The sequence below is a fragment of the Panthera uncia genome, chromosome B1 (assembly GCF_023721935.1).
Source record: "Panthera uncia isolate 11264 chromosome B1, Puncia_PCG_1.0, whole genome shotgun sequence".
Lineage (NCBI taxonomy): Eukaryota > Metazoa > Chordata > Mammalia > Carnivora > Felidae > Panthera > Panthera uncia.
In genome coordinates, this window is record NC_064811.1 from 62,833,765 (window position 1) to 62,858,384 (window position 24,620).

At 34.1% G+C, this 24,620-nt stretch overlaps 1 protein-coding gene and 1 pseudogene across 4 annotated transcripts in view; one reads left to right on the forward strand and one right to left on the reverse strand.

The window, feature by feature from the left end:
• BMP2K (BMP2 inducible kinase) overlaps nt 1-24,620 on the forward strand; it is a 130,061-nt gene that overhangs the window by 62,037 nt on the left and 43,404 nt on the right. For 2 of the 4 annotated variants that reach the window (XM_049632098.1, XM_049632100.1), the window contains exons 4-9: nt 768-910; nt 3,399-3,520; nt 5,743-5,824; nt 10,231-10,363; nt 22,837-22,940; nt 24,427-24,506. In XM_049632098.1, coding sequence (XP_049488055.1) covers nt 768-910; nt 3,399-3,520; nt 5,743-5,824; nt 10,231-10,363; nt 22,837-22,940; nt 24,427-24,506 — 664 coding nt within the window. The remainder of the gene's footprint in view (nt 1-767; nt 911-3,398; nt 3,521-5,742; nt 5,825-10,230; nt 10,364-22,836; nt 22,941-24,426; nt 24,507-24,620) is intronic. The other 2 variants (XM_049632099.1, XM_049632101.1) reach the window with 2 other exon arrangements.
• Nucleotides 10,457-15,570, reverse strand: LOC125923523 (26S proteasome regulatory subunit 4-like; annotated as a pseudogene).

The window sequence follows — 24,620 nt, forward strand, 5'->3', positions numbered from 1 at the left end:
AAAATCTAAAATATGGCTGATGGCTGTCTGTCTTGTCAATCTCATGTCACTTTACCTTTTCTCTGATTTTTGGACCATACATACCTACATTGGCTTTAAGTTAATCAAAATTATTAAGCTCTTTTCCAAAATGGAGGCCTTTGTATGTACTGCTTGCTGTTGCTAGCATGCTTTTCTCGCAGATCTCTGTCTGGTCAGTTCCTAATGCTACAGTCTCACCATAAATATCACTTCCTCAGATAGGCCTCATCTGACACCATCCCCTCCCCATCCTCCTTTGCCAATTTAAATTTAGGTTTCTCTCATATTAGCCTTATTGTACATAATTATATGTGTTTATTTATGTAATTGCTTAATATTTACCTCTGCCTTTAATTGATAAATTCCATGATAATATAAACTTTATTTTTGCTCACAATTGTTTATCTAATAGCTAACATACTATTGAATAACTGTTTCTTCAAATCTATGATGCCGTCAATTATAAAGCATACTTTGATTTCATAGATGTTAATTAAAATCTTGAAAAAAGGCCAATAGCATTAGCAGAACATCATCTATCTTAAGATGTTTTTATTTCAGAGATGTAAAGTATGAAAAATGTATGTTACTGAATCAATATGATATGGTACAGGAAGCATCCTTACATGAGCATTATGAAAAAGCCAGTTCCCCTTTACTTGAGACCATAAAGGCATTTCTTAATTTCTTTGTGGTAGTCTTCATTTACTAAAAACATGTCTTCTCAAAATTACTTTTTTGGTTAGCTGGGCAAGTAGTGAATCAGATGAATAAGAAGCTGCAGACAGGTTTTACGGAAGCAGAAGTGTTACAGATATTCTGTGATACCTGTGAAGCTGTTGCAAGATTGCATCAGTGTAAGACTCCAATAATTCACCGGGATCTGAAGGTATGAATTTTAGACTCCTTATGGATTAATACATTTTGAACTTTAGCATTAAAATGTTCTTGGACTACTGTCTTCCTCTATACCAGTTTTTATTACCAACACTGAGAAGGATCTCTCTGTCCCAGGTACATTTCCTGAGGCCATGTAAAGACTATAGACTAGAAATTGTGTTTTCCGTGACCCTGAGGGTTTCTAGTATGGCTGTAGAAGTAGATTTTTGTGGCCCTTCCTCTGCGTCTGTTGTACATAGTAGGCTTCTTAAAAAGGTTTCATGTGAGCAAAAATGTGAACGTCATTGATGCAGGTTGAATGTCCCTCCACATGATTCTGTCCAGTTCTGCTCTCCTCCTATTTCCTATAACCCATATTAGGTGTCAGGGTATTTTGCAGAGATTTTGGAGGCAAGCATGAATGGGTCGCTGTACTCAGTTATTTACCATTTACCATAGTTTTCTATCATTTACTATATTTAGGTGATTTTCTTTAAGGTCATTTTATCTTACCTTTTTGTGGGGTCTGATCTCTTGTATATGGCACCCACTTGTTACATTGGAAAAGGTCTCCCAAAAGGATTTGAATATTCCCAGTGTCATAGTGCTCAAGGTATCATTACACATACCATTTAAAAATCATAGGTTTCCTCTTAGATGCCCACAAGCCCTAAGATTACAAAAACTTCTCTTCCAGAAATGCGCTATACCCAAATATCTCATGGCTAATTTTTCACATTGCTTCAAGTCTACTCAGATTAACTTTCTCCATTTGTTCAGTCTTGCACCACCTTATAGTATTGTGCCGATTGTTTACTTTCTGTTCTCTTCCACTAGCATGTAAGCTCCATGTGTGCAGGGATTTTTTTTTTTAATGCTTATTTAGATTTGAAGGAGAGAGAGAGAGAGAGAGACAGAGCATGAGCAGGGGAGGGGCAGAGAGAGAGAAGGAGACACAGACTCCGAAGCAGGCTCCAGGCTCTGAGCTGTCAGCCCAGTGCCCTACGCGGGACTTGAACTCACAAACTGTGAGATCATGATCTGAGCCGAAGTCAGATGCTTAACTGACTGAGCCAGCCAGGTTCCCCTATCCAAGTATTTAGTATTTAGACCTTGGCACATAGCCAAGGTCTCAGTAATATTTAGTGATTGGATGAATCTCAATTCTGACTGATTATACAAAATTTATGAAAGGTGATAATAAAATCCCCCTAGGATACAAGAGAATAGAAGATGTCACGTAGAATATAGATTGTTAACCATGAAAGTGTCATCTAGGGAAACCTACGGTGTAACAGGTTACAAATTAGGCAAAGATCGAAATGTACGACTGAAGACATTTGTCCTTTAATTTGGATAATGAGTGTAGTTCATTTCAGTTCTTCTGAATATGCAGCTTTTACATTTTCCCTAATAATTTGGTATGTCTTTTTATGCTGTTTTGGCTTGTTAACCTTTTTCATATTAAGTTGATGTTTCCAGTTGAGTCTTCTCGATTTAAAGCCAGAAAAGACATTGAACTGCATACTTTTATACAGGCCCTGTTTCATATGTTTAGTTCGTTTTACTTGTGTAAATTTATGCAAACCTATGTTTGTTTTAAGTAGATATCTTGTACAAATCTTTGTTGTGTGCAAATCTTTTAAAAAGTTGACTAAATATGAAATATAGAAGAAAAACAAACTGTAATGTGAGTATTTTGGTAGAGTGGAGAGCAATTGAATAGCTCATCCAAGACTGCATTATAAAGGTAGAAAATGTTATGGGAGAAAATGTAGTAATAATAATAGTATCATTTATTGAGTGCTTACTTTATTTCAGCCACTCTTCTAACTCTTTACGTGTTTTAACTCATACGATTTTTACAACAATTCCATGTAACAGATACTGTTAGCTTCCCCATTTTGTAGATAAGGAAATCAAAGCACAAGAGTAGTTCAGCATATTGTCTAAGGGGACATATGGTAGCAAATTGCAGAGTTGGGATGTGAACCCACACTCTCCTCTGTATGTCATGTATTCAGGTTGCTACAACTCTGATCTCCAAGTTAACACATAAAGTCAAAACTGTGTTTTGTTAGTGCGGCATTTTAGATAAAAATGGAATTAGGAGTCAACCAGAGGTAGAAGTTTAATGGTTTTTGTTACTTGTCTATAGATAAGCTGAAGTGTCAGAATGAAAAATGGAGGTACAGTCTAGACTTCAACTGCTACTAGTTCTTCTTTTTCATAGAAGAGGTTTAAAAGGATTTAGGGCTTATAGACCCCTGCAGAAATCATCCTGGGATGGGAGGAGCACTTCTCTGTTCTCAGTAGGAGAAACAGTAGACATTGTCAGGTATATTTTTGGTCTGATTGATTTGGCCTTCCTCATGATTTATCTTATGTCTTTCTCTTTGTATATATGGCACAAACCTTGTGTTTATTTTGTAAAAACATGGTTATGAAAGCATAATTTTCACTTTGAAAATACTACTAATTATTTATTTTTTCTGAAGGTAGAAAATATTTTGTTGAATGATAGTGGAAACTATGTACTTTGTGACTTTGGCAGTGCCACGAATAAGTTTCTTAATCCTCAAAAAGATGGAGTTAATCTAGTAGAAGAAGAAATTAAAAAGTAAGTTTCTATCTTTATTGTGCTTTGTCTCATGGGAATTTTAGGTAACTTAAGTCTATGGACCAGATTTGCTAGTACAGATTTTAGGTATTTCATTTATAGATTTCTTTGAAATATTTCTGTTCCATAGACATTGATTAATTTATGTCTGCTGTAGCTCAGTAGTAAATATATTTTATCATAGATACAAGTTTTTCATGTACATTGTAAATGTATTTATCAAGAAATTTATTAAGTTTGAGTAATTTGTGGAATTATTAAAGGGAGTTTTAAGTAATTATTGAGTTTAGTTAAACATTGTGTTTTTACTGATACTGAGGACTTGTTCTTATTAGGAAGATAATAAATTATTTGAAAAGTAAGCTTTTACTTTATATTTAAGATGAAGAAGATTGACTTGTTCATGGAATGAAAACTCTGGAAAACATGTTACTTTGTACTAGTGTATTGGAAAGCTCTCTGGTAGAAATATGTCATATATGCTCTATTTTTCTTAGTTTTATACTTTCTGTGGTTGCTAGAGTATCTATAAAGACCTTTCCCTTTTCTGTTTTCTCATTTAGAAAATAGAACTGTTTATAAATCTTAGGTAAATCTTAAATTACCTTAATAAAATGATAAAGAATGCACAAAGGTCTGTCAGAATAGGAATTTCTGAGTAGTTGTTTTTTCTTGGTCTCCTTTCTTCCTCACAGTTTCTCATTTGTTTAAGACTAAGAGCTATCATTTGAATTGCAGTATGCATTTTGAAAGAACTCAAGGAGAGCTGATCTTTCCCTGGCCCATTTGTATAACACAGTGGGTTTCTAGACCAGGTATTTCTACTCAGGAAATATAGCCTATGGTGATTATGTTAGATTCCATAAAAATTAACTCCTTAGTAAACATATAAATGTCCTGAAGAACACAAGAACAAATCACTGAATTGGCTTTTTGGGGATATATGTTTGTATACATATATATGTATATGTATGTGTGTGTGTGTGTATATATGTATATATGTATATATACATATATACACACATATATGTGTATGTATATATGTATGTATGTATATATATAATTTAAAAATTATTTGGTTGTGATTTATAACTGCTTTAGGATCTCTGACTTGCTGAAATTTTCATTTCTTACTGCTGAGATCTTAAGGTTCAGTAGAATTTTGTAGTAGTGATGAGTGCAGGCTCATGAGGAATTCTTGTGCTCATTGTGGCTCAGTTGAGGAGGTAATGGTCTAACCATTTATTTAGTTAACAGGTGTTTATTCAGGGCCTACCATGCAGTGGACACCATTGTTGGTGCTGCAGTATAGCAGTGAACAGAAGTTCTGTCCTCGTGCAGTTTGTATTTCAGTTTTGCAGGTTGCTCCTCGTAGTGTTGTCATTCAGAATTTCTCACCAGTCAGTAATTTCGAAAAAGTAAGATGATAGGATGTTGAGCCTTAAGATATTTCATACAAAATGAAACATATCAACACTCAAAATTAAATTATGCCATGATATAGGTAGTCCTTCCAAAGTCTAATAATTTCTGCTATGAGATTGAGTACTACTTTATTAAAATATTCTGTTCATAATGGGTTTAGAGTTTTTATGTTGGTAAAGATTTATTCAGTGTCTTTTAATTCCAAATAGCTTATGATGGCAGTCAGTTCTAGAAGTGTTCTTAATTAATGTAGTTAGAATGATGGCAACTAGATTACTTTTAAAACAACAGCGATAAAAACAGACCTAGAGGAGATTTACTACTGTGTGCCAGGAATTATGTTAGAGTCCATAAAAACAAACTCCTTAATATATAATTTTTTGAGTGGGTAGACATTTTGTTTTTAAATTAATGGACTAAAGTATTTTGATTAGGGTAGTTTTAGAGTCTAATTATATTATTTAAAACAAATTCAAGGAAAACTATATTTTCAATCCATTGTCTTTATTTCAGATTTTTAATTAAAATTAAGTTTTTATATCATTAGAGATGCTGTCGCATTTGTTGAATAAAACATGTATAGATGCTTTGTATTGTTAAATCTTGATGGACTTTTAATGAGCTTTTTAAAAATAGTATTATTTCTATATAATGTTATTGAATCTAAAAGTTTTTTGTAGCATTTTATGTAGAAACAATGTAGTATCTATATATATTTTTTTTTTTTTTTTTTTTTTTTTTTTTTTTTTTTTTTTTTTTTTTTATATCTCCACTCCATTTCACTTATTTACTGCCAGGTATACAACTCTGTCATACAGAGCCCCTGAAATGATCAACCTTTATGGAGGGAAACCCATCACCACCAAGGCTGATATCTGGGTAAGGCCAAGAAAGGCTAACATTTTCTCTAACCAAATTAAAAAAAAAAAATCTGAGTTCAGTTGGTTATTTTCCCCCTGTTACCCCAAAGGTATTTTATAATAAGTAGAAGAAAGTGGTATATTCCTATACAGAAGAAGAAAATAAATAGAACATTTTATCTTTTTAATCCTGAAATGGAAAGCTTAGGTATAAAAAAGCAAATAAAGGACTTCCATATAATGTAACTCTTTGCCACAGTATTTTTTAGAATTTATATTACATATGAATGTAAACATGTTTTGATTGAGTGTAATTTTGATTGAGTGCAGTATGGAAAAGCTGGTCATAAATCTTAAGTAATTTTTAGAAATATTTTTAAGATCTTTTTAATGGAAACTAACATGAGTCAATTTTTTTCTAATTAAAATCAAGCCATTGACTAATTTCTACATATTGAAGATCTTACTTAGCATATTCAGTTGGCCCTTGAACAACATGATTTGAACTTAATTTGCAGATATTGATTTTTTTTTTTTAAGTTTACTTATTTTGAGAGTGAGAGAGGGAGAGAGGGAGAGCGGGAGCAGGGGAGGGACAGAGAGAGAGGGTGAGAGACTGAATACTTAGCAGGGTACCTCACTGTCAGTGCACTGTCAGTGTGAACCCTGAGATCATGATCAGAGCCAAAATCAAGAGTCAGAAGCTTACTTAGGTGCTCTAATATGCAGATTTTTAAAAATAAATATATTGGAAAACCTTTTGGAGATTTGCAACAGATCTGAAAAAACTTGCAGGTGAACCAGGCAGCCTAGAAATACTGAAAAAACTAAGAAAAAGTTACATATTGTAAGAGTACAGTATATAATACATATTAAAATATGTGTTAATCGACTATTTATGTTATTGATAAGGCTTCACAGTAGATTATCAGTAGTTTTAGGGGAATCAGAAGTTACACATGGATTTTCAACTGCGTGGGGTATTGACTCCTCTAACCCCTGTGTTGTTCAAGGGTCAACCGTATATCTGGATTGCATTATTAAGATTGATCATATTTTATATAATTGAACTTTTTGTTAGAATGCATATACTTTTTTAGAGCTTGTTTCATAAGGGAATATATCTTGGCTTTGTTTCATAAATTAGCAAGAAACTCTATTTTAAATGTGAATTCATTTAAATTCAACAAGTATTAGCCATATCTACCACTAGTGACCGTATTAAGGTTGTAGAAAAAAAATTCCATTGGAAATACTTCTAGATTTTACAAAAAAAAAATCATGTTTATTTTAAAAGCATAATAATTTAGAAAGTAGTCAAGCATAATGTGTGAAACCAAATGAATATCTCCTTGGTTCTCTTCTCTTGACCTCCTCCTATAGGGGTTGGGATACTAAATATTCTAGCAAGGTAATAAAAAAAAAAGTATCTTTGATATCTTTTCATCTGTCATAATGTACACTTTTTTTTTTTTTTTTTTAACCAGTGATTCTTAAATCTTGTGGTACTTTTTAACCATATACATAGTTGACTCAATGGATAAGTTTGATTTGATACTGCTTATAGATTACCAGCTTGTAATTCAAATTCAGTTTGCTTTTTCTCAGCATTAACATTCAATGGCTTATAGTAAATGGTTTATAGTATAATGTAGAAAGCACATCCAATCAGGTTTTAATTTATAAAATGAAGGTATTAGAAGAGGTGATCGTGGAAGTTTTTCCTAATCTAATGTTGTGACTGCTTTTGAAATCCATGTTACCTAAAAGTATTTCAACACCAGAGGAAACAACAGACATCATAGCTTAACTACTGTTTGGATATTATCAAGGCTTGAATGAAAAGATAGTCTCTAAGTACATGATTGTTACCCCATATCTTAACAAAAAGGAGAGAATCCTTTTTTTAATTCATTTTTTCATTAGACTTTATATGTGTGCCAAGCAGCATACTAAATTGTGATAAATTTAAAATTTATACCATTTATAGATTAAGATATGGGGTAATATTTCTATAATGGATAATTACAGAACTTAAATTATAAGTATAGCTGTGGGGTTACAAATAGATTACTCAAAGAAAATGAAAAAAGAAGCAAATAATCAGAAAATAGAATCTGTGTTTATATGCTTGACAGAAGTAGAATTTTAATTTTCATAATGCCATTTTTTTTCTTGTATTCACTCAGGTGAAACAGAAGTATCTTGCAACATTTTAGGTGTGAATGAAAGAATAACTAGAAAAATTATTCAATTCATATTGGTCAGAGATTGTGTTTCTATTTCAGCATAGTACTGATTCAGGGAGTTATCATACTGAGGTTAAAGTATTCACTTAGCACTTTATATTTTGGCGAATTTTTTTTTTTTTGCTTGGAAGTTTCCATTGTAGGTTATTTTTATCCTGAGAACTGGGATGCTGATTTTATAAGCATTAGGAAATTCAGTGAGAGATGCTTCATGTTATCTTTTAATGAGGAAAATTGAAGCTGATGGTATTCGAAGCCTTCAAAATCAGGTCATTTTTACCCTCCCGTTTCTTGAACAATTCTCATTGTATCAGATGGATAGAGGGAAATGCCTTTGATGTGAAAAAACTAGGACACCTTGTTGTGTTCACACTGTGTGAAGCAGAGTATTTTATGTTTTCGATTTATATTTTTTAAGGATACTGGCATTGCTATCTAAAATAGTTATCTGGAAATTCCCACAACATTTACTCTAACAGAAGACACATTATTAAAAGTTTGATTGACAAGATAAAACTGGATAAAATGCAGATCTCTTGTGCGTAGACTGTCATCTGGGCAGTAGAAAGGTGTAATTTAATGCAGATATTACACCATTAATAGTATTTTTTAGTGCTGTTAGGGAAGCCTTAAGCTCAATTTGCTACATATAAATGCTGAAAACATCTGCCTTACAGAAAAAAGCAGTATAAATATTTTTAAGTGACATTGAACTGGTTATTTCCATTCAGAATCTTTACCGTTTCATTAGTCACAGTAATGTTTTTGAACTTACTAGAATTACTCTTCTAGAATTAAAATTTATAGAGCTTTTAAACTTTGTTGGAAGACTGTGTTGAAAATAATGTTTTGTAAATATTGTCAGACTTACAAAGGTGCTTCTGCATATTGTGATCTTCATGGTAGTTATAAAAGTAGTGTGTTTGTTAGTTGAGTGTGCTAATAAGTTGATGTGTGGAGAAAATCTAACAAAAGAGAGGTGATATAAGGCCAAATAGTATTGCTGATATAATTGTATACTGACTATTGGATAATTTTATTACAGTCTGTTTAGAATTAGAAATAACATTTACACTTTTTTTTAAAGTTTATTTTGAGAGAGAGAGAATGAGAGGAGAGGCAGAGAGGGAGAGAGAATCCTAAGCGGGCTGTGCACAAACAGTGCAGAGCCCGATGTGGGGCTCGAACTCACAAACTGTGAGATCATGACCTGAGTCAAAATCAAGAGTCAGACACTTAACCTACTGAATCACACAGGCACCCCAGAAATAACTTTTACACTCTTAAGGCTTGTAGGTGACACTTCTTATAAGAGCATAGTGATTTCTTGAGCTGAAAATCACGTTTTATTACTGCTTCTCAGGTTTGAGCTGTTAGCAGCTTAGCTGGGAATTTCCTATGCTACTCTTCAGAATATAATTTGCGTTTTAGGGTGTTTTGTCTTCATTGTCAGATTTATTGGTGCAAGTAGATTTATTGGTGCTGCACTATGAAGCCATGCAAGTGAAGCAGACAGAGCCCTTTGTGATTTTTAATATAGATTAGCAAAGTAGAAATATGATTAGTATATTTAGGATAAAAATTATAGGGTTATATGTAAAGGTAGAGAACTAATTTTTTGATATGAAATAATGTCACGTGTTTAGTGAATAGTCAAATAAAAATGTATTGATGTTTGATAAAATTAACTGTGCTGGCTAACTCATACTTTGAATCCCAGGATTTTATAACATGTTTTATATTGAATTAAAAAAATGTTGCTAGAAGAAGCCTTGTGTTGACTTCATTATTTATATGCTAGTTATGTGGTAAATATATTTTTTTTTCCTAGTGAAAGAAAACTATAATTTTTCTCCCAAGAGGAACCTGCTGCTTCTAATTTTAGTTATATCATTCATGATCTAGAGTTCCATGATAACATTAATCCAGCCAACTAATCACAGATGTGAGAGAAAAATATGGAAATGATACAGTTAAATATTTTTTAAAAAATTAAGCACAGTAATGGGTTTAATTACACCATTAATTGGTTTAATTTGTGAAAGGATTGATCCAGTATTAGAAACATTAGGCTTTTGTTTGTTTAATAACATACTTCATTTTTGGTTTGGGGCTGTGTTTTTGTCTTGTGATTGATTACTTCATCTGACAATATTCATACTTGTTTGTTTTACAGGCCCTGGGATGTTTACTGTATAAACTTTGTTTCTTCACTCTTCCTTTTGGTGAGAGTCAGGTTGCTATCTGTGATGGCAGCTTCACCGTCCCAGACAATTCTCGTTACTCCCATAACATACATTGCTTAATAAGTAAGTACTTGGAAGAATTTATGAAAAAATTGTAAGGTACTCTACTTAGGGTGGGCTATTTACATCTCTTTACCAAAACTTAGCATTTTGATTTCATGTGTTATAGTTTTGTGAAACTATAATAAAGAAAAACATTAAAAATGTTTGTAAGACTTTCATAGGAATGAAAACAGCTTAATTACTGATTAGTACATTGATATTTTTAAGCCCCCTAGATAAGCTTTTGTAGAACATAGAGATTATGTAATTAAGGAAGCTGGAATTTCTAGAAAAACTTACAGCAAAACATTTAATTACTTAGTCTTTGTACTTTGAAATCTAAACATTCAGACCTGTTGCTTCTTGGGATTAAAGTATTACCAGTCTTATATTGTAGCTTATTTGGCCACCCTTTTTACTTTTTAAAAAATAAAAATTTTTATTTATTTTGAGGGAGAGATAGACAGCAAGGAGCGGAGGGGCAGAGAGGGAGAGAAGGAGACAGAAACCCAAGCAGGCTCCATCTGCACTCTCAGGACAGAGCCTGACGCAGGGCTCGAACTGCAGAACTGTGAGATGAGGCCAAAGTCAGGAGTTGGACACTTACCCGACTGGCCACCCAGGTGCCCCTGCCACTCTTTTAAATATTTATTCTTTATTGATAATGAATTGTTTATTGGAAAACAACCTAAAGTAGTATCAGAAAGGGGTAGTCCTGTAGGCCCCTGACTCCAAAAGAAATATCTCCATTTTCCTTCTAGCTTCCTTTAAGAGTTCTTTTCTTCCTTTTGGATGGATACTATAATTTTTTGTTTTTGTACTTGGTAAAATTTCTGAAAAAGATGATTGGGTTGGGGAGGAGTACCATCAGGTATTAAAATTAAAATATTAGGAAGCTGCGTTATTTAAACAACACCTCTCCACACTGTTTTAATTAAGATGTTTCTAGCATTTCTACTCTGTTTTTGCATCTCCTGTCATAGCCTCCAGCCACACTGATCAATGCAACAGAAAAGAGGGCCAATCTAAATATATCTGATGTTTTATAATATAAAGTTGCTGTTGAACTCGGTGCAAAAAAATAGGTGGAAATACAAAAAAATTATTAGACATTTGTGGACAAAACCACCAACCTGAAAATCTACATCAAATGTTATGCTAAAAATTGAAATAAATCAAAGATCTGAATGTAAAAAACACAAAACATAAATGTACTTGAATAAAATAGTCTTGAATTTATTTATAACACTGTAGTGGGTAGTCTATAAGCAAGGCATTAAATCTCAAGAACTAGAAAAAATGAATCCATTAACATATGAGTTTAAACCATTAAAAGTCTCCCCTCCCCACCCCAACCCATGAACCCCAGCATAAAATTAAATGACAAATTGGGAAAAAAAATATTTGTTACACATTTGGCAGATGGCTAACTTTTATAATTTATAAGGCTTATGTAAATCCAAAAGAAAAGGGCCAGTGTGCCAATAGAAAAATGGTCAAAAGAAAATGGATCATAAAGGGATATCTAGCCTTGCTTTTGCATACTTATTTAAAGAATAATCTTTGTATTTATGCAGATTTGCTGAAACGTGTTGGAAATTGGAGAATTATGTCAGTTGAACACAAAATTACATTGCTTCATGTGGAATGTTCTTCCTAGGCAAAGGGAACCAGAGTAATGGGGTGGGGGAGGAGCTGTTACAGTTTATAGGGGAAAGGAAATAGCCCTAAGCTTTGCTGCTGTACTGCCAGTATGAAGACTTTTAGCTCTAATTGGAGAACATTAAATATGAGTGTTTGTACCTGGGGTTTTCTTCACAGAGAGATCTACTTCTGTTTAGTGCTGCTCCCTATTAATGGGTGGCCCCCTGAATAGCACCCCTGCTGGCTTAGAGTTCCATTTTTATCTTTATTGGTTGAATACTTCCAGCCTTGTTTTGATGTGTTTTTATATCCTTGTGGCAGCTTCCAGCCAAATTAAACTACCTGCCTGGGCAGTCTGAGTTACCTTCCCAGGTACCAGTTAATGTTTTTGTCAGTGCCCTGGTTGACAAAGTTGTATAGTTTCTCAGGGGTCTGACCCAGCTCTATTTTTCCTATTATCCCAGTTATTTTTAGCCTGCCATTTGATAGAATGTGATTTTTTAAAAAGCAAATCTACCTTTGGAGTATATTTGAATAAACAGACTCCTAACCCATCTGTTCAGTAGCTTTCCTCCTTCATTGTCCAAAAATTAGGGCATTAAAAGCATGAAAGAACTCTTGATTGGAATGCTCAAAGAACAGATTGAGGAATTTAATTTACTTTGGCTGTTGTGTGTTCTGGCTAATTGAAGTTTAACCTTATTGAGGTCCTTGCAAATCGTTGTAATTGTGACTGTCTTGTTGCTAAGTATAATGTTTTAATCACAACTGAGGGTTTTGTTGGGGATTTTGCAGTGTCTTGGAAACTCTGAATATTCTCATTGGACATTGTTGTATGAGAGACTGGAGAGTATATACACTGATTTGTGATTTAGCTTGCTTCTGGTAGTAAGATCTTATTTTCTTGAGTTGGGTTGTTTTTTCCCATTTCTGTGTATGTGTGTATAAGTATGTGTTTGTGGGTAATGGGAAGGAGGAAAACCTAAACACTTTTGATAATTTTAGGATCTAATTGGGCTCTAGTTCATTGACACCTTACTGTACATCATATGCTTCCTTTATTTGTCAGTAAATGTATAGATTTTAGTTTTTATCTGTTAATATAAACATTAATATAAATTTGACCATGTATTAATGTTTTAAACTTCTGAGAGCTGGACAGAAAAAAATTTGAATAAAATAAAAACATTCAAGTAAATGTTGCTATTTTACCTCCTGGGCTTTACTTTTTAAATATTGTCTTGATGTAATAAAAGGTTTACAAAGTAGAGATTTTTTTTTTTTTTTTTTTTTGAACTGAGGAGGAGCTCACTTTATTGGGGGGAGAGCACTGCATGTGGCCAACACATGAAGGCAGCCTGGCGGGCACCCTACACAGCGTGCTCAAAAAAGGACACGGGAGGTTTTGCTAAGAGAGATCAACTGGAACGTGGGTTTCTCTGGGCGGCTTCCCAGCCTCATCCCTCTGAGGATTCGGGACGCTCCCAACTATTTCCTTGGAGGCAGATGTGGTCGCTTACAAGTCGAGGCCTTCAGGGGTGCTTTATTGTTTTTTATAAAGAACATTTTCTTGGGGCGCCTGGGTGGCTCAGTCGGTTAAGCGTCCGACTTCAGCTCAGGTCATGATCTCGCGGTCCGTGAGTTCGAGCCCCGCGTCGGGCTCTGGGCTGATGGCTCAGAGCCTGGAGCCTGCTTCCAATTCTGTGTCTCCCTCTCTCTCTGCCCCTCCCCCGTTCATGCTCTGTCTCTCTCTGTCTCAAAAATAAATAAATGTAAAAAAAAAAATTAAAAAAAAAAAAGAACATTTTCTTTAGATTTTATGAAGTCTTCATTTGTTACTTTCATTCTGCGTTCTCTCAAGGCCATCAGACCAGCTTCTGTACAGATCACCTTGATGTCGGCCCCAGGAGGTCATCTTTAGCCATTATTAAGTCCTGTAGGGTCACATCATTGGCCAGCGTCATCCTGCTTGTGTGGATCTGAAAGATGTGCCTCTTAGTCTTTTCATCAGGCAGGGGGAACTCAATTTTCCTGTCAATGTGGCCTGGTCTGATAAGTGCTGGATCCAAAGTTTCTATTCAGTTTGTGGCCATGATAACTTTCACGTCACCCCTTGAATCAAATCCATCCAGCTGGTTTAACAGTTCCAACCTTGTTTGTTGGATTTCTCTTTCACCACCGGAATTTGAATCATATCTTTTTGTTCCAATGGCATCAATTTCATTAATAAACATGATGGATGGCGCATGTTCTTCTGCAACTCAAAATAACTCCTGAACGAGTTTGGGCCCATCACCTATGTACTTCTGAATAAGTTCAGAGCCAACCACTCTTAGGAAAGTGGCTGAGGTTTGGTTTGCTACTGCTGTGGCTAATAAGGTTTTACTTGTGCCAGGTGGTCCATAGAGAATGACCCCTTTTGGGGGCTTTATACCCATCTCTTCATAATATTCAGGATGAGTGAGAGGAAGCTCCACAGATTACTTAATTTCCTGGATTTGGTTGTCCAACCCCCCAATATCAGCATAGGTTTCCTGGGGAGCCTTTTCTACTTTCATCACCGTGACCAAGGGATCCGTGTCATCCATGAGCACCCCTATGACGGCACGTACCTTGTGGTTGAGCAGGACTGAGCAGCCTGGCTCCAGCAGGTCCTGGTCTACAAAGGAAAGAATGCTGACGTAGTGTTCTGAGCCCACAGATGTGGACATGATGGCGTGATTGTCATCAATGATCTCTTCCAACATTCCTACCGACATTGGGGTCCCCCTCAGATCATCCACCTTTGATCTTTCCTCCTCTTGCTTTTCTTCTAAAGGCTTCATTTGTTCCTGATTTCTAATGAATTCTTCCTCCATGAGAAGATAGTCTAATTCTCTTTAACTTCAGTAATTTTAAGCAGCGCTGAGTGTGAGGTGTCACCAGTGGCAGCTTGCTGGCAGCATCTGGTCCCTTTGTTTTCTTCTTCTTTTTCCCCCACTCTGGTTGGTACAGGAGGTTCGTACTTCTTTTTCTTGACCTTGTCATCCTTCTCGCCACCTCCAGGGCCATAACCACCACTCTGACTTTGTTCCATTTTGCTTTGGCGGCTCGAACTGCCGCTACCGGAAATAGTAAGAGATTTTTTTTAAACAAGAACATATTTACAATGCAATGTTTTTTAGAAAACACTTAGGTTCTTTGCAGTTTTATTCTTTGAATTTTTTTACAAGTGACCTTGCTTGTTTCCTACCGTCCTATTTAGGTTTCTCCATCTCCTTTTATGATAATATAATTAGTGATTTACATTGCTTTCAAATTGTACATTCAGAAAACTGGGCATTGCCTAGTTGTGCTCATAGTTTTTCAAAGTGAAACATTTTATTACTAGTTGGTTATTCATACAATGTAGTTGTCCCCACGTATTAATATAAAACAAAGCATTAAAAACCATATATATTTTTAGTATTAACAGTTTTACTAATGCTGCTTGCCTCTATTTTATATGACTCAGGGTTTTTGAAAATGAAATAGCTCTGGGGCGCCTGGGTGGCTTAGTTGGTTAAGCATCCGACTTTGGCTCAGGTCATGATCTCATGGTTCATGAACTTGAGCCCCGTGTCAGGCTCTGTGCTGACAGCTCAGAGGCTGGAGCCTGCTTCAGATTGTGTCTCCCTCTCTCCCTGACCCTCCCCTGCTCGCACTTCGTCTCTCTTAAATATACATTTAAAAAAAAAAAAAAAGAAAATGAAATAGCTCTGCCTAATCTTTGTTAAAAGTGTATGGTTTGTGGTTACATAAGAATTTGCATATACTTTTGTCACTAATCTGGTCAAGGGTAATTATTATTACCTACTGTCCATAAAGTTCAGTTTAGCTATTAATTTCATCCTACTTTCCTGCTGACTTTTCATCTTAAAAGTAGCAGAATCAATTATTAGGAGTTTTTCTTCTTAGCTTTTGTTAACTTTTCCAATGGGCAAGTAATAAAGGTGAATTGGAAGGGAGGAGAGAAGAAGCACTTTCATTATGGATCTACGAGTTGAAAAGAACTTAAAGAGCATTTAGAGGAGAAAGGGAAGCATAACTGATGGGATTACTGAGTAGTTACCATGAGTGAACAGAGGGCTGGCTGCCTTACCTTTCTTTTAGCATCTGTGTTGTAAGGTGGTTAAAGAAGTACATTGTAGACATTAAGAAGGCCTTGAGCCAAAGGGCCTGGGCCTACATCTGCTCTGTCACTTATTTGATTCATAACATTGGGCACCTCCATTTATCTTAATCCAATTTATAAAATGAGCATATTAAATGTATCTACCTCTTACAGTTGTGAAAATTAAATGAATTATGAAAAGTATGAAAAGTGTAAGCATGTGTAAGTATTCAGTAAGACATGGCTTTTAATAGTACCATTATTACTACTCCAATAACTACCACTACTACTGATATCATTATTATAATTCTTCCTGAGCGAACCCAGTTTTTGATTTTCTGGGTAAGGGGCAGGGCATCTGGGTAATGAGTTTCAGAAATGCATTAGGATGTTCATTTCCTTCAGAGATTTCTTTGGATGCTATGAAGCAGAACTTGGTTTTACAGATTAATGGTGGCTGTATCAAAGGCTTACCATAAGTTAAATACTCAAGAATATAGTGTTAAATGTAACCAACCAGTAAGATTATGTTTCTCACTGCTTATTTTGTTCAGTGATGTAGTGATTTATATGAACAGCAGGGAAAGCTTTGTTTTTCTTACTTTTAGGTCTTCTCAGTTGCTTTATAGTTCTGTAACTTAAGCTTTTCTCAGCTTATCTACTTGACTTAAATTTGTTTTTTTTTTTTTTAATTGAAATATAGTTGATATATAGTATTGCATTAGTTCCGGATATGTAATATAATGATTTGATACATGTATGTATTGTGAAATGATCACCACAATAAGTCTTGGTAACATTTATCACCTCACATAGTTACATGTTATTTTCTACCTGGTGACGAGAACTTTTAAGACCTATTCTTTTAGCAACTTTCAAATATGTAATGCAATATTATTAACTATAGTCACCATGCTGTGTGCAGTAAATCCCCAGAACTTATTTATTTTGTAACTGGAAGTTTGTCCCTTTTGACCACCTTCCCTCATTTTGTCCATCCCTTCCCCTCTCTACCTCTGGCAACCACCAATCTGTTCTCTATAGTTATGAGTTAATTTTTTTTTTTTTAACATTCCACATATAAGTGAGATCATATGGTATTTGTTTTTCTATGTCTTAGCTTCACTTAGCATAATGCCCTCAGGTCCATCCATGTTGTTTCACATGGCAAGATTTCCTTCCTTTTTAATGGCCAAATAGTATTCTTGTGTGTGTGTGTGTGTGTGTGTGTGTGTGTGTGTGTGTGTGTGATATTTATTGACCCATCAGTGGAAACTTAGGTTGCTTCTATGCCTTTGCTATTATGAATAATGCCGCACTGAATATGGGGGTGCAGATACCTTTTTAAGCTCTTTTTGTTTTCTTTGGATAAATATCCAGAAGTGGAGTCACTGGGTCATATGGTAGTTCTAATATTAACTTTTGGAGGGACCTCCAGTACTCTTTACCACAGTGTCTACGCCAGTTTGCACGCTAACATTGTCCAAGGCTTTCCTTTTCTCCACATCCATACTAAGACTTGTTACTTCCAATCATTTTAATAATAAATAAATTTATTTTAATACCTATTTTCTGTGGGGAAACAGTAACTTTCTTGCTTGTTTTTAATACACCTAAAGTTTATTATGGAAATAAAAAATATACAAATAAAGACCGAACAGTTCAGTGAATTATCATGTACTTGTTATACAACTTCAGTGATTAAGAACTCACAGTCAATCTTTTTTTCATGTATGGCCTTACCCACTCTTCTATATTATTTTTGAAAATAATCTCAGACATTTTAATGTACCTTTGGAAAGAAATGAAAGATTAAGATAGGAGTTTCTTGGAGATTTCCAGTCATTGCCCCTGAGTTACTGCTGTGGCAGATATAGAAAGAGGGCTCTGATCAGTGACTTCTAGGGACAGCTACCAGGACTATCCCAAATATACTATCCTGGTATATTTATAGTGCCATTTAGTGTTTCAGTTATGATTGAACACAGTTCACAGTTATTGGCTGTTAAATTTAGTTTCATTTTAGCACTCCATAGAATAAATTATGTAGGACCTATATTCCTAACATAGAAGTTTCTAATGCACTTGGTCCCTGGTTTTATGATGATTCAGCTTCTGGTTTTTGAATTTTACAATGGGTGTGATACCATTTCAGTAGAAACCATACTTCGATTTTTGAATTTTCATCTTTTGCCAACTAGTGAGATGTGTTGCATTGCTCTCATGATGCCGGACAGCAGCATTGAGCTGCAGCTTCCACTCAGCCGCGTGACCACGGGGGTGACGATGACACTTTCTAGCATTCTGTGCCCATACATTCATTTTGTTTTTTCCTTTCAGTACAGTATTTGATAAATTACATGAGATATTCAACACTTTATTACAAAATAGGCTTTGTGTTAGCTGATTTTGCCCAACTGCAGGCTAACGTAAGTGTTCTGAGCATGTCTAAGGTTGGCTAGGCTAAGTTATGTTCAGTAGGTTAGGTGTATTAAATGTATTAATTAAATGTATTACATTTTTGACCTACAGTATTTTTAATTTACATTGGGTTTATTGGGATGTAACCCCATGTAAGTTGAGGAAGCTCTGTGATAATCTCCATAGGTTAACAGATAAAAATAACAAGTTAATGCTTAGAGTATTTTTGTTGTACAATCAGAGTGGGTGTTTCTCTTTTTAGCTTTTTTTACTATAAGCGTAGTAAATAGAAGTCTTTGGGAGAGAAAAAGTGTTTTTATGAAAGGAAAACAATTGAGCAAGATTTTAAGCAGATAAATTCTTTTGAGACTTCTGTCCAAAGTATTTTCCTGTTAAATTTGTTGAGCTGTTGGAGAGGCTGGTTTAACTTTTACTTAGGTCCAGGTGTGGATCTATCATTCTGTATAACTTGAACGGGAATGCCTTTATTTAATTTTTGGGTTGAGTCTTTGGTGAAACCGTACTTTAACTTGGTTAGTGCTACAGCAGCAGCCACTGCTGCTCCATCAGTTGTGCTTTTTGTTGGAATATGCATAGATGTTGTACCTCCCTGCACAAAGTTTGTTATAAACATAACTATTTCAGCTGCCTTGGGCAAGTGTTTTTTGTCTGATACTCCAGTTGGAAGTACTGTGGTGGTTTGATCATACACTACCTTCAGTGCTCGGACTATTTTGTGTTCTCAGGGTGTGTTAGTAGTGTTTGTATCAATAGAGTCATGCAATTAAGAGGAACAGAGAAATAGCCTTTCATTTCCATGTGGCTAATATTTTAAAAGTTGATCTTATATTTTCAGTAGAATCAAGGTCAGTGGGAATGTTCCATGAGGATTCACATGATCACTTTAAATTGAGTAAACAAGGGTGTATTCTAACTTCTCTGCCCCCCTCCCCTTTTTTTTTGAACTCAAACACTTGATTAACTTTTGGATGAACTAGACACATATATTTCTTAATCAATCATTTCAGGATTATATATTTGTAGATGATATGGTTTTGTTGTCTTTGAAGTAGGAGTTACTAAAACACTACACTTGAGGTTTAATTATTGTGAGAGAAAATGGATAAATTACTTAAAAAACTGAAGTTGTCATTCTTAGTAGATATGCCTCATTGTTTAGCTAGATTAGAGCTGATACCTCTCTACTCCAGATTATATCATTCAGTAATCCAGGAGTACATTTTGCAACCCATTCTCTTGGACAGTTTGGGAAATTATATTATTTAAATTAAATGCTTAAAGATGCCTTATTGATATTTTTCTTTTTAAATGGCTGATAATATCTAATATAAAAATGTTCAGAGATAAAAATATAGCCATGTTCTACCTATGGATTTCAGTCTTCTTATACTTTGAATTAGAATCAAGTCAGAGATAGGACACAGGAGCTCATCAGGTAAAAGTGTCAACATCAGTACTAATAAAGCAGATTGCAGAATGAAATTTAGATCTGAAGGCAAATGGACCTGTTAATCTGTATTCAATCCCCAAATTTACTTACACCTAGTGATAGGCAATGCTGGAAAGCCATAGACTTCCTCCCGAGAAGCACGCCATTTACAAAACATGGTTGCAGAGAGAATATAACATGTCCTGAGAATCGTTCTGAAAGAAAGAGTATCAGAGATTGATGAATGTGGGTGCTTATTTCTTTTTTCTTATCTAACAATTAGACAACTCACTGTCTTTTTCTTGGAGAGGAATGAGTTATAAAGTAGAGAGAGAGGTCACTAGTACAGTGGTTTTCAAACTGAGATCCATAGTAAAAATTACATTTTAGTTATGACCTCATACACATACACACACGCGCACACAAACACACACACACAAAAAACAGGTTTCATGAAACATTGCTTATACTTACCATATTAATGCACTCTAATATTTTATATTCTATTTTATTAAAATAAATGATAGTCATGACCATTTAAACTGATTTTATGTACCATGAATGGGATCAGTACAGTTCACAAACTTAAACTGACTTTAGTAGATTAGTCCTACATGAAAACATGAGCCAGGTGTTAGATGTCCTTTTGTTTGCTTATAAAATGATATCAGCTTGGTTACTCACAGCTTGGTTACCTAATAATTAGGGGATGTTGTGCAGTGCCTAAGTTGGGAGAGTTACCTATAAAGACACTGGTTAGAGAACATGAAATCTCAAATTTATTTTCCCTTGCTTTTCATTACTAAGAAAGAAACTATATATAGGATTGCCTGAAGGATCATTCTTTTCTATTCTAGATACTTGAAAAGATTTTCCTAGATTAAGTCAGGCCAGAAAAGTATATTCTTGTGTCATACTTTTCTTTGCTTTCATAGATTTTCTTGTGCTGAAATGCAGTTAGGTGTTATGTCACTGATCATCATGGAAGGAATGGCCCTGTGTCACTCACTGCGATTTCTTAAGGATATTGTTCACTCTGTGAGCCTTTTTTATAAAGACTCCAAGGAGAATTTACTTTTTGCTTTCAATATCAGGAATAGTGCTTTTTCTTAGTACCTGGTTTGTTTTCGTACTAAGTATACTGTGATTCTTGTAATGGATCATGTTGCTCTATTCTGACAGCTATAAAGTAGAGAGCTAAATTTTTGGCCTACATTTATAGGACAAAATCATATACAGTTTCTTTACTGACATCATTATCCTAGGTTTTTTTGGGAGGTGAGGGGCCCTCAGCTGTTACTTTTCTGTTAGTTCTAATTTTCTCATATATTTAAAAAATCTTATAGTTTTTTATGCCTTTTCAGGTCTATTATATATTTATATAAATATAAATATTATAATTTGCTACAGTTGAGATTAGATTTTAAAAGTGAAATAAACTTAATTGTTAGAATAGAAAAACAGAGTAAGTTTGTGAATTTGGCAGGTTTCTTGTGATTTGTTTGGTTTTTAAAAATTATATGAATAAGCATTTATTGTTAAAAGTGTTTAAATTTATTTTCATATCATGTACTATTATACTTTTAAAATATTTAATGTTTGTTGGTATCAAGAACAAATACAATTTTGGAGGATAAAATAAACTGTAGATTTCCCGAATCCTTTCTGGAATGAAGTTAAAGACAAACTAATAGTAAATATTTTTGCTTATTTCCATCTAACACTGGTGATAAAATAATAAAAAGTCAATTTTATAAGTGATATATGTTAGCCTTTTTAAGCATATAAAATCAAGTTATGTGCAGAGTATTTTTAAAACAGGGTTTAGAATTTCCTAAATCAATTTCTAAGTTTGTGGTTAGTGTCATTTTCTACACAACTGTGTTTTTAACCCATGCTGATCATGCTGTTGCAGATGTATTACACATTGTTCAAATGTTGCTTAAATTTGAAAGGACGATTTAATTCATTTTGATTTCTAATTTTAGTTTAGTCATTTATATAGTTAGATTTTTCTATTTATAATTTTATTAGCAAACCTCAGATCTAATTGATGCTATACATAGATTCCAAATAGATTTAAAAATGATTTGAACATTATAAGAATTTAGAGTTAATCAGTGAAACAGAGTTAGAACATGGAGGTGTTTTAACAAAATACGAATTTCTCAGTTATAGAATCGAGTATAAATGTCAGCCTTCTTGCGAACTTGTGAATTAAAAAGTCACCCAAGAAATAGTCAAGTGGTCATTTGGTTAGAAAAAAAGATCGTTTTGGTTAGACAAAAGGTCAGGTATTTCAAGCAGTGCTGTGAGGCTGGTGTGAAATCTGCTTATAATAGAGCCTTAAAACTCTGCTCATACTTCTGAACATGATGTGAATAGCATGCAGAAATAAGAAATGTGGTGAATATTGTTAGCATCACTATGGGAAGAAAGAATGTTCTCGGAAAACTATATTGTCAACCCTGAACTACTTTTGTTAAATAGATTATAATGCACACAACTTACATTTTTTCTCTTTGATTCAGGATCCTTTGAAAATTAGGAGAGGTATTTTAGATAATAATGACAATAAGGACTTGTACTGTGGCTTTGGAACTTTCTTGAATAATTCCTCAGTTCACAAAACTCATGTTTTGTGTCACTTCGTGAGAAGAATATTAACATTTGTTCATGTCTAAAATAACAATTTCTATATTTTCTATAACATTAACAAACTTTACTAGAATCACTGATCTTAGAATGGAAAAAATATATGTATATACCTTTTACTCTTTTAACATGCCCCTAAATAGCTTCTGTGTGTTCAGTGAAACTTCTTAACATTTTAATCTGTTCTTACAGGGTTCATGCTTGAACCAGATCCAGAACATAGACCTGACATATTTCAAGTGTCCTATTTTGCATTTAAATTTGCCAAAAAGGATTGTCCAGTCTCCAACATCAATGTAAGTAGTTTTTCAAGTAGGATATGAATTTAAAATCCCATATAGATAGATATCTACATATAGATACATATACTTACAGAATTATTTCATGACAAGTGAAATTATTTCATGACAAGTGACAATTATTTCATGACAAGTGGTCCGATAGTGTGTTTGTGATTAGTATTTTTGACAAAAAGTCATAATTGCCAGAAACTGTGTATTGACGTGCCCCAGGGAGCTACTGCAGACTTGGGGCACAGCAGGATATTTTTCCTTTTGAGGGACACACAGTGACATCTGTTTGACACAGCACAAATTAATATTATTAAGTTGTTTGGGCCTATCATTTAAATAAACAGAACTATTAGATCTTTAGTTGGAGAGGGTCATGAAAACTTGCTGAGACACTAAGCACTGGGTAAACTGAAATAAGTTTGGTTACCTTTGGTGTAGAGAGCATAGATATTGTAAATGTAGAGACTTGGGTTCAGATCTGTCTTTATCAGTGACTGATTTTGTATATTTTGGGAAGTTACTTAATGTCTATTTCTTTTTCCATCAAAGTAATAATTATTAGGATCACAAATAGTAAATGTAAAACCCTGTGCCAAGTCCATGGAAGGTGATGAGTTGATAATAGCTAATAAATACTATTTAGAGGTTTTGAATTATATTCAGTCTGCATAGTATACCTAACTATGTCAGATTAACTGTATGTGGCAAGTCTTTGCTAATTTTTAATAAAAGTCTAAACCCATCACTAATTTTAAGCCATTCTCAACTTTGTAAAGATCATTCTGGCTCTTGTTCTTATAGATGTCTCGGTATGTAAAACTTAGTCCATCCCACTAGAAAAATAAGGAAGTTGATACTATTTTTTTTTTGTTTTTAAGTCTCACTGTAATATATTCTCTGTTGATGCTGAAAATCAGGCAGGTCTAATATTATAGTCATGAAAGTAAATTCATTTGACATTTAACTGGATTTTTAGTTTTTCATTCAGCAAATATGCATTTGGGTGCCTACTGTAAGACAAACGTTCTATAGAGCGTAAACAAGTCTTCTGCTCTTGTTTTCTAGACTTTTTACAAGCAGTGTCATGCAAATTATCTGCAGTATATAGAAATAGCACTTTACTCATATGCTTGGTGTTTGCTGCCTTTTCCAAAGTCATTTGGAAAATAGTCATTGATTTACAAATGTAATATAATCCTTCTTTTTATCCAATATTTACCTATTTGTAAAGTGGATATATGATGATGTTCTGTTTATTTTCCAAGGGATTCTGTGGAACATGAATATTGAAAGTGACATTTGCGTAGAATGAAGTGGTATTTGCAGATTAGATCTGGCAAATATATGTGAATATTTTGTAGGTATCTGAGGTGAAAGTATTTCACAGACAGTACTTTTTAAGCTTAAGAGTGTATCTGTAGCATTTAAATAAAACTTTCTGCAATTGAAATGAAAACCAAAGTGAAAAGTTTTATTTTTTTCTTCGAAGAATTCTTCTATTCCTTCAGCTCTTCCTGAACCGATGACTGCTAGTGAAGCAGCTTCTAGGAAAAGCCAAATAAAAGCCAGGTAGGCAAAGCTGTGCTGAGATTTGAAAAGGCATTTTTTTAAAAAAGGGGATAGTTCTGATGTTTAATTCTAGCAAGTGTCATTGATTAAATATCATTTTCGCTTATACACAAA